This window comes from Orycteropus afer, unplaced genomic scaffold, assembly GCF_000298275.1.
Source record: "Orycteropus afer afer isolate SDZICR_OR568_19922 unplaced genomic scaffold, OryAfe1.0 scaffold01210, whole genome shotgun sequence".
Lineage (NCBI taxonomy): Eukaryota > Metazoa > Chordata > Mammalia > Tubulidentata > Orycteropodidae > Orycteropus > Orycteropus afer.
In genome coordinates this window covers 93,295-104,638 of record NW_006922797.1, presented here as the reverse complement: position 1 = coordinate 104,638, position 11,344 = coordinate 93,295, and the positions used below count along the sequence as shown (strand labels likewise).

At 38.5% G+C, this 11,344-nt stretch overlaps 1 protein-coding gene across 1 annotated transcript; it reads right to left on the bottom strand.

Moving 5' to 3' along the window:
* Positions 1–10,474: 10,474 nt before the first annotated feature.
* On the bottom strand, positions 10,475–11,194 carry LOC103213011 (polyadenylate-binding protein 1-like 2). Its single transcript, XM_007958918.1, has one exon. It carries the CDS (start codon positions 11,075–11,077, stop codon positions 10,475–10,477), a length of 603 nt encoding a protein of 200 aa, XP_007957109.1. The 5' UTR covers positions 11,078–11,194.
* Between the last annotated feature and the right edge of the window lie 150 nt (positions 11,195–11,344).

Sequence of the window (11,344 nt, the reverse complement as noted above, 5' to 3'; positions counted from 1 at the left end):
GCTTCTTATATATGGGAAACAGACCACATACCCAAAGATAGCTACTCAGCTGCTCACAGTAGATTCTGCCATGGAGTTGATTACCAGTCTTATCATGGGGAATACTATATCCAGCTGCCCAGCCACTCAACCAGACCCAGCCATGATGACACACAAACTTAACCACCACAAGGATAGACTTACTTCTGCCATTTGCTGTTTGTCTGTGTGTGCGTGTGTATGCTATACCTTTTTTGCCTTTCATTTCCTCCAGTATTGCCTTCTTCTGTGTTTACTTGAAATTTTTGTAATGAAATATTTTTATTCCCTTCTCCTTCCTTGTGTGTGTGTGTGTGTGTGTGTGTGTGTGAATACATAGTGATCACCATTGGAATTACATTTAAATTACTACTGAATTTATAACCACCTAATTTAAATTGATACTAAGTTAACTTAAATAACAGAAAATATTTTACATATACTGCTTCTCCCCTTTATGTTGTTTCTATCACAAATTACATTTTTATATATTATGTACTCAATAATATGAATTGATAATTATTTATGCATTCATTATGTTTAATCATGAGGGATATAACAAGTAGAATTAGCAACCAAACTTACCATAGCTTTACTTTTGCCAATGAAGTTACTTGTTTTGAAGATTTTTTTTTTCATGACTTTATAATATTGTCCTTCATTTCAATCTGAAGGATTCCCTTTACCATTTCTTATAAGGAAGGTTTAGTTATAGTGAAATCCCTAAGCTTTTCTTTTTCCGGACATGTTCTATTTCACTCTCATTGTTGAAGTACAGTTTTGGTGAACACAGAATTCTTGGTTGACATTTATTTCCTTCACTATACAAATGTCATCCCATTGCTTTCTGGACACCAAGTTTGTTCTTTGTCAGAAATTGGTGCTTAATCTTATTGGTAATCACTTTGATGTGACTATTTGCTTCTCTCTTGCTGTTTTTAGTATTCTCTCTGTATCTTAGGGTTCAAGAGTTTGATTATTATTATCTTGGTGTGGATACCTTTGGGTTTATCCTAATGGAGTACATTGGGATTCTTGGGTGTGTGGATGCATGTCCTTTAAAAAATTTGGAACGTTTTCTGCCATTATTTCTTCAATTATTTAATTATTTTTTTCTCTCTTTTACTCTTTTCTCTTCTGGGATTCTCATAAGGTTGGAGAACTATAACTTGGTGTTATTCATGGTGTCCCACAACTCCTTGAGATGGTATTTATTTTCTTTATTCTTTTTTCAGTTTCATCCTTCAACTCAATAGTTTCACTTTTCTTATTATCTAGTTCACTGATTCTCCTGTTAACACAAAACTGCTATGGAATTTTCATTTCAGTTATTGTATTTTTCAGATGAACTAATTCTGTCTGATTACTTTTTACTGTGTCATCCATTTATTTTATCTTCATTTTGTTCATCTCATTTCCTTGATTTCCTTTCATTCTTGTCATGGTTTCCTTCAATTATTTGTACATAATCAATACCGCTGTTCTAAAGTCTTTTAGTCTGTTCATTATTTTGGCTTTCATAGGGACAGTTTTAGCCACTTCGTTTTTATATTTGTTATGTGCCATCCTTTCTTGCTTCTTGCTATGCCCTCTGATTATTTTTTTAAGCTGAGACATTTGAATATTATAATGTGTTAGCTCAGAGACTCAGATTCTTCCCCTTTCCCAATGTATTAGTTGCAGTTATTGCTGTTGTAACATAAATACCAGAGTTAAGTGGTTTCAAAGAACAGCCATTTGTTTTTTCACAGTTCTGGAGGCTAAAATTCCAAATCAGGGTCTTGACCCTGACAGGTCCTTCCCTGTTGTTTCTTTGTGTTACTTGGCTTGTAGATGAACTTCATGTGGCATCTGTCATCTAGTGTGTGTGTGTCTTTGTGTTTATTATCATCTTTTTCTAACTAAGAATTGGTCACATTTGGAGTCTACCATGCACTGGTATGACCTCATTAACATAAAAGAGAAACTGTATTTAAAACAGGATAATATTTACAAGTACCCCCCCCCCAAAAAAAAGTTTTTACAGGTACAAGGGTTAGAAATTCAACACATTTTTAGAGGACATAATTCAATCCAAAACACCCAGAGTTTTCTTTTATTTATTTATTTTAATTGTTGAAGGCTATGTAATAGATCTGCTCATTTACTTCCCCTAAATATTTTGTCAACAACTGTCTTCCCGGATGTTTGTAGACACTAAGGATTCTGTTCTCCAATCTGTGCCCAGCTAGTATTTTGAAAGAAATTTCCTTGAATTCTGGAGGGGGGGGGATTGCTCCCTGTGTTTTCACTTTGGCTCTTTGCCAGATCCATGTATAGCAGTTAGATTTGCTATCATACGCTTATGTCATATGCTTTCTGAATTCAAAGGATAAATTATTCTTAGGTATTTGTTGTGCATGTGTTTTATCCTGGGCATGACTGTGGCTTTCTCAATTCCTCATTATATATGGTGCTTTTGAAAATCCTAATTTCTGAACAAAACTCTAACTCCACGTGCTCTTTCAGCCCTTGCACCTTAATTACATGCTTTAATCACACTATTTATCCCCAGGCAGCTAGAAACAGTCACAGCCTTTAGGTGTTGTTTACTGCTCCCCCTTCCTGGCATGAGGTCCTAGGCAGGTCAAATCAAAAGAAACATACCACTTCAGTTTTCAGATAACCCCCAGACTGAACAGAGAAGACACACAATAATCTGCTGACAAAGTCTGCTCTGCTCACTCTAAAGCCAGAGAACAGAACTCCTCTCTGACATAACGATTTATACTCTGCTGCCACTATCACCAGTGAGGCAGGGAAATAGGAGGAGCACAGATAGTAGGAAAAAAAATTGTCTACCACTGAAAAATCATCCTTTTATTGATTCTATGTTATCTTAGTGCTGAAACCCTCTCATTGCTATTCAGTGTTCCTACAGAGTGACTTCTACCGATACCTTGTTGTTTTATTTTCAATCATATTGGAGGATAATAGCATGCTGCCACCTTCCAAGAAATTAACAACTGAATTTTTGTGTGCTAATCCTGAACGCTGCTGCATTGCCAGATTAATTTATTAGATCAAGTAACTTTTGTGTGTGTGTATTCTTTGGGATTTTCTATATACAAGGTCATGTCATCTGTGAATAGGGGTAGTTTTACATCTTCCTTCTTAATTTGGATACCTTTTGTATCATTTTCCTTCTTAATTGCTCTGGCCTTGCTTAATTGTACCAGGACTTCTAATACAATATCCAATAGCAGAGTGAGGAAAAGTATCTTTGTTTTATTCCTGCTTTTAGGGAAATTATACTCCCCATTGAGTATAATGTTAGCTGTGGGTGTTACATAAATACCTTTTATCATCCTGAGGAATTTTCCTACTATTCATAGTTTATTGAATGTTTTTAAAATGAAAGAGTGTTGGATCTTGTCAAATGTTATTTCTGTATAAATGAGATAATTGGATAGTTCTTTTCTTTCATTTTATTAATGTGGTGTATTACATTTGATTGACTTTCTTATTTTCAACCATGCTCTCATTTCTGGAATAAATATCACTGGCAATAGTGTACAATACTTTTAATATGATGTTGGGGTTGGTGTGCTAGTATTTTGTTGAGGATTTTGTGCTGTAGTTGTTAGGTGCCCTCAAATCCGTTTTGACTGATAAAGACCCTATGTACAACAGAGCAAAACATTACCTGGTCCTGTGCCATCCTCACAATTATTTCTATGCTTGACCCTGTTGTTGCACCCACTCTGTCAATTCTGTCAATCCATCTTATTGATGGCTTCCCATTTTTCACTGATCATCTACTTTACGGAGCATGATATACTTTTCCAGGGACTTGTCCTTTCTAATAACGTGAACAAAGTACGAGAGATGAAGTCTAGCCAGTCTCACTTCTAAAGAGTATTCCAGCTGTATCTCTTCCAAGACAGATCCATTCCTTCTTCTAGCAGTGCATGGTATATTCTATATTCTTCTCCAACACCATAATTCAAATGTATCAATTCCTCTTCTTTGGTCTTCCTTATTCATTGTCCGTACAGCTTTTATGTGCATATGAGGCTTGGATAAGACAATGGCTTAGGTCAGGCTCACCTTAGTCTTCAAAGTGACATTTTTGCTCTTTAACACTTTAGAGAGGCCTTTTGTAACAGATTTTCCCAGTACAATACATCATTTGATTTCTGATATTGGCATCTAATTTATAAGGGATATTGGTGTGTAGTATTCTTTCCTTGTGTTGTCTTTATCTGGCTTTGGTATCAGGATAAGGCTAGCCTTATAGAATGAGTTAGGACTTGTTCTAGATGTACAGTCTTGCCCTTTCTATTGAGCATTGTCCTACAGGTTCTATCCAGTGTCATTAGGTGAGAGCATTCAATAAAAGACATCCAAATTGGAAAAGAAGAATAAAACTATCTCTATATGCAGATGAAATGATCTTTTAAAGAGAAAATAATAAGGAATCCACTAAAATAAATTATAACTAACTAATGAGTTCAGCAACATTGCAGGAGCAAGAAGAATATGCAAAAATTAATTGTATTAAGGTTGGGCAATCCTACTTCCGTAGTGATACTGCCTCGGAAACCCAAGGAGTCGCTATAAGTCGGGGCAGACTCGACGGCACATAACAACAACAACAACAACAATACAGGAGCAATGAGAAATCCAAAAATGAAATTAAGAAAACATTCCATTACAATGGCATAAGAAGTGTTTAAATACTTGGGAAGAAATTTAACAAAAGTGCAAATTACTATCAAAAAAATGTTAAACGAAGACCTAAATAAATGGAAAGACATCCCATGTTTGTGGGTTGGGGAATTTAATGTTACTGAGATGTTGATACTACTCAGATCTGTGTACATATTTCAAATCATCCCTATCAGGATGCCAGATGGTGTCTTTTCAGAAATTGATAAGCTGATTCTAAAATTCATATGGAATTTCAAGAACCTAGAATAGCCAATAAAATGTTAAAATGAAGAATAAAGTTGGAGGACTCACACTTTCTAATTTCAAAATTTACTACAAAGCTACATTTTACATTCAAGACAATGTAGTACTGTCATGAGGACAGATGTGTTGATCAATTGAATAGAATCGAAAGTTCAGAAATAAGCCATTACATTTTTAATTAATTATTTTTTTCAAAAGTGCCAAGACAATTCAATGGAAAAATTAGTATTTTCAACAATTGGTGCTGAGACATCTCTATGTGTACATGCAAAAGAATGAAGGTGAAACCCATTGTCACACCTGTGCACACAAACTAAAAATGAAACCTACACTTAAATGTAAGAATTAAAATTACAAAATGTTGTTGTTGGTTGTTGGTAGGTGCCGTCACGTCATTCTGACTCAGAGCAACCCTATGCACAGCAGAATGAAACACCACCCAGTCCTGAGCCAGCTCCATGATTCTTGCTATACTTGAACCCATCACCACTGCCACCGTGTCAATCCATCCCGTTGAGGGCCTTCCCCTCTTTCGTCGACCCTCCACCTTACCAAGCATGACATCCTTCTCAAAATACTTAGAAGAAAATGTAGTAGTAAATCTTCATTAACTAAGGTTATTTAAAGCTAACTCACAGAATTGGAGAAAATATTTTCAAATCATATATCTAATAAAGATTGTATCTAGAATGTATAAAGAACATTTTCAATGCAATATAAAAAGACAAGTAATCTATTTTTTTTAAGTGTTCAAAGGATCTGAATAGATTTTTCTCCAACAGATAGAAAAAATGGCCAATAAATATCCAAAAAGACATATAACTTCATTAATCATCAGAGAATTGCATTAAAAACCAAAATGAGATACTACTTTGCCACTACTAGTGTGTCTACAATAATAATGATAATGGCAAGTAATAACTAACTTAACTGTAATGATGTGGAGAAATTGGGCCTCACATTCACTGCCTCTGGGAATGTAAAATAGTTAAACCACTGTGGAAAATTTGTGAAACTCCTCAAATAAATAAAAGTTACCATAATACCTAGCAATTTTGTTCCTACATATATACCCAAGAGAACTGAAAATGTGCCCACACAGAAACTTGCTCATGGCAACATTATTCCTAATAGCCAAAATGTGGAAATAACCCAAATGTCCATCAACTGATTAGTGAATAAACAAAGGATGCTATATATCCATACAATGGGGTATTCTTTGATGGTGAAAAGAAATGAAGTAGTGATATATGCCAAAACATGGATGAATCTTGAAATCATTATGCTATGTGAAAAAAGCCAGTCACAAAAGATTCCAATCCATTATACTATTCCATTCACATAAAGTATCTATCACTGGCAAATCCATAAAGACAAGAAGTATATTAGTGGTTGCATAAGGCCAGATGGGTTGGGAAAAGATTGGGAGTGACTGCTAATGGGTATGGGGTTATATTGGGGATGATGAAAATGTTCTAAAATTGATTGTTGTGATGATTGCACAACTCTGTGAGCATATGACATTAAGTGTGTGACCATGTATGGTATTCAAATTGTATCAATAAATCCTTTATAAAACAATAATTGAGGCAGAGAAATATCTTTGGGTGCTCAGTGTCCTCCAAGTGAGACCAATGTAGTACTTACTGTTCTGAGAAATTGAACAGGGTGGTATTGTAAGACTGTGGTAAATAAATTCCTTTATATGGCTTTTTGTCTTGGATCTTTGGAAAAACAGTGTGAAAGATTCTTACCCTAAACCCTGAGTTGTTATTTTTGTCCTGGTTCATTCACTGGAGAAACAATTTGAGGGATGTCCCAGGTTGCTTTCTACCACCAAAGAAACCCAACCCCACTGCCATCGAGTTGATTTTGACTCATAGTGACACTCATTGTGTTGACAAGGCTGTAAATGTTTATGGAAATAGATTGTTTCCTCTTCCTCCCATGGAGCAGCTGGTGCATTTGGACCGTCAACCTTTTTTAGTTAGCAAACAAATGCCTTATGCACTATGCCACCAGAGCTCCTTCTTCCTACCACAAAGGGTAATTATTTTTGCCCAGGAGAGGAGATGGTCTTTGCTGGCAAAAAAAAAAAAATGTTATTTTTGTAAAAGATCTGGGTTAATTGGTATCTCATGGGTAATTGAAGAATGTAATTGATTAGGATCAGGATATACAAACATCTGAAATGCAGATTTACAAGGCCTCATGGTTGACAGGAGCTGGGAGGGGAGTATGTCCTTTGGCCCTGTGCTTAAAACCCTCCCTGGCCTGGTAAAAAACCTGCAGCTGAGAGAGATGTTGGCTAAGAGCTGGGCCAGAAGGAGCCTGTCCTGAGGAGTCCAAGAGGAACCTGTAGTGAGAAGGTGGAGAGGAGCTTGTCTTCAGGGAGAATTAAAGGAGCCTTTTCTGAAGGGGCTGAGAGGGCCCGTTTTGAGGGAGTTAAGAGAAGGCCTGTGTTGAGAGGGCCAAGAAGAGGCCTGTCCTGAGGTACAGAAAAGAGGTCTGCAAGGTGTAGAGGAGCTGAGAGAGCTGTGCTGCATTGAAGAAGGGAGACTTTGCCTACATGCTTCCTGAGCCTGGTCCTGAGCCTGTTAATCCTGATCCCGACTTGTACCATCACTTCCTTAATAATCTGTGAGTTCTGTGTGGCCATTGCAACAGATTACTGAACCCAGAAAAAGGAGAATGCTGTGGGAAAGACAGCTTGTGTCAGGATAGTGAAGGAGTTGGAGACTGCAGGTGTGTCTGACTTCCACTTCACAGAGATCAGCCTTGGGCTGATCTTGATGGTCATTATCTCCCCTGCAGTTAGATAGGTTCTGACGCTGCTACTACTCCCACTACCATTTTACACAGCTCAAGAAAAATATTTCACATGTTGGTATCTATAAAGCTGAAGTTCTACTGATAAGAAACAAAAAGCATTAAAATATTCCTAGATATTAAGCTATAGCTAAGTGCATCACAAAATTAATCCTACCATGAAAAAATGGGAATAATTTTAAAATATATCCCAAGGGTCTTGTTTGCAGAAATCAAAGCTTATTCATATGCGGTAGAATTAAAAACAGAATTATAGAAGACTCTTTAATGATTTAGAAAGATGGTTGCGGAGAACTCTTATAGTAAAACTATCCCACAATGAAGCAATGCATATTGTATTATATATAGAGAGGTATAAATGTATGTATGTGTGTGTACATATATATATGAATGTAATAAATATATGTATTTATATGTAATATATATGTATGTAATAAATTGATATATATATCAATTTATTACTTGATTATTTTTGAAATAGTGGTGTATTAGGAGTGGTAATAGGATTTTGATTTTTTTCTTATATTAACAATTTTGTAAAATTATAATATTATAATCATATAATCGTATATTCTATTATAATCATGCACTATTTGTATACAAATAAATAAATAGTTACAATAAATAAAAACAGAAAACCTCCTGTTTTCTTGAAAATACTTGGAAAGTGAAGAAATTATTATAATGCCAAATGCAGAAAATGATCCAAGTATCAGAGTCCTCTCACAATATTTATGTATCTTAAAAGGTTAAACTGGTACTACTTGAAAAGGAGGAAGTTGTATCTATCTTTCTCTCCATATATAGACATCTAGATAGATAAATATAATCTCCTTCTCTCTAGCCATCAATACACTGAATATTAACAACCAAACATTTTTAAAAGTATCTTTAATAGCATGAAATGGAGTGTGTGTATGAAATATATATATATATATACACACACACATACATATATACACACATATACATATTTATACACACACTTATGTGTGAAAAAGTGGATATAAAAACAGTATGTACATTATAATACACATATATGACATGTGCATAAGAAAAATACTGGAGAGTTACAGACATATACTTTGGATATGTGATCACATAATGTCCTTATAGAAGGACATAATGGTTGGTAAAGTAGAGAGTCAGCAAAAAAGACTCTCAACAAGAAGGATTGACACAGTGGCTGCAACAATGGGCTCAAACATGACAATGATCATGAAGATGGCACAGAACCAAGCAGTGATTTGTTCTGTTGTACATTGGGCACTATTAGAGCTGACTTGAATGCAGCCAACCACAACAAGACAGACAAATATATTTCAGGTAAAAAAAAAAAAAAAAAACCTCACTGGTGTTGAGTCGAATCCGACTCATAGCGACCCTTCCTTGGGTTTCCAAGGCAGTATCTCTATGGAAGTAGATTGCCCAGTCTTCAGGCCAAGTACACATGAAAATGTTTCAGAAAAGTATGAGTGGCCATCAGCTCTGATTACTGGTGACATTAATTTTCCTCTGTTAACTTGTCTGCTTTGTGTTTATTTCTGCAATGAAGCTGAAATATCTTTCTGACAGTGGGGTGAAGGGCAGGGAGTGGGGGCAAGGGAATGAGGAGATGAACAGTGTTTAAATTCAGCAAAACAGCCAAAGACAGTGAAACACCATTTGCAGGCACTGTGAGGGCACACACACGCAACAGACACACACACACACACACACACACACACACACACACACACACGTCAATTGCAGGAACCAGGAAACTATGCTGGGAAAATGGACATACTCCTTTACTAGCTGCTCTGGCTGACATGAATGCAAATCAGCACAATGTTTATGGAGTGGGCCATTTGGCAACATACAGAATGTCTTGAAAATGTTCCTATGTACTGTCCAGAGTTGAGGAGACCATCCAACCACTTGGGAGGCTAGCGAAGAATTGGCTTCACAAGAGGATATTCATTCATCAAAGTACACAGTGTTGGTTTTAAACACAGGAAAAGAACTAGGCACCACCTAAACGTCCAATAATGTGGAAATGGTTACTGAAATGTTAACGTCCATGGATACACTGGAACACTATGCAGGCACTTAAGATGACTTTTCAGAAGCCTGTTGAATGACATGGAAAGCAGTTCAATGGGTTGATTTTTGTTTCGTTTTAGTTTCTGAAAAAGCAGGATAAGAAACATCACATACATGAACCATTCTATAACAGTGTGTTAAAAGGGAGGGTGGGGTTGAAAAAGGAAAAGAGGGGGAGAGAAGAGAGCCTGGAAAAACAGCACACCAAAAAGATAAAAGTGGTTGTCTCTGGGTGGAGGGAGCGTGGGGAGCAATTACTCTCTCGGTTTCTCCCTCATCTGATTTCCTCCTCTCAGATGTTTCTATCATGAAAGTGCATCACCTGTGCAGTAAACAAAGAGAGAAAGAAATTGCTTTTAAACCAAACCACAAACGGAAAAGGCAGCCTTTAACCTATCAAATGGAACGGATTAGCAAGATTATTCACAATGCCCTAGGGGGGATAGGGGAGGAGGGGGGAGAGGAGGAGAGACCTGCACTCCCAATACAATACACTGCTGGTGGGTGGGGTGGAAAGGGAGGGTTGTAAACCGGATGGGAGCCAAGGTTTGGCTCTGCTGGCTTGCTGCTGACTCCTGGGGTGTCTTCATCGCAAGGTGGCTTCCTCATCGGTGTCTTCCTCGAAATCTTTGACCTCAGCACTGGTGGACTGTCTGGCCCAGGCTCCCCTTTCGGCCTCTCTTTCTTTATGCGACTTGAATCTCCCAACGAAAATTTTGCGGTAGTTCAGGAACATGCCATTCATCGCGTCGATGGCGCGCTCAGCGGACTCCTGCTCCTGGAAGTGCACGAACCCATAGCCCTTGGGCCCCTTTTCGTCGCAGGCCACTTTGCAGGAGAGAATGTTGCCGAATGCCGAGAAGATGTTGTACAGCGCTTTGTTGTCGATGGTCTTGCCCAGGTTCTTGATGAAGACGTTGCCCACCCCGCTCTTGCGGAGCGAGGGGTCTCGCTGGGACCACATGATGCGCACTGGCCTGCCCTTGATGACATCAAAGTTCAGGGTCTCCAAGGCCCGCTTGGCGTCCACTGGTTGCTGGTAGTTGACATACGCATAGCCCAAAGAGCGGCGGGTAATCTTGTCCCTGCAAATGCGGATGGAGAGAATGGGCCCGGCCGGGCTGAACTTCTCATACAGCATTGCCTCGGTCACCTCAGGGTGCAGGTCGCCCACGTACAGCGAAGCCATGGGAAAGTCGGGGTTCCCCTCAGCGCTCCCGCCGGTGTCGACATCCACATTTGTACTGGCGGCCGCCGCCGCTACCGCCGCCGCCACCTCAGCATCTGCATCTGCATCCGCATCCGCCTCTGCCAAGGGGGGCGCCGCAGCGTCTGCTGCAGCAGCGGTTTCGGCTGCACTGGCCTCTGCCACCGCTGCTGCCACCAGGGAGGCCGCCGCCTCCCCCAGGGTGGCCTCCGCCGCTGCCTCCTCTACGGGGGCCTCGTTCTCCACCTC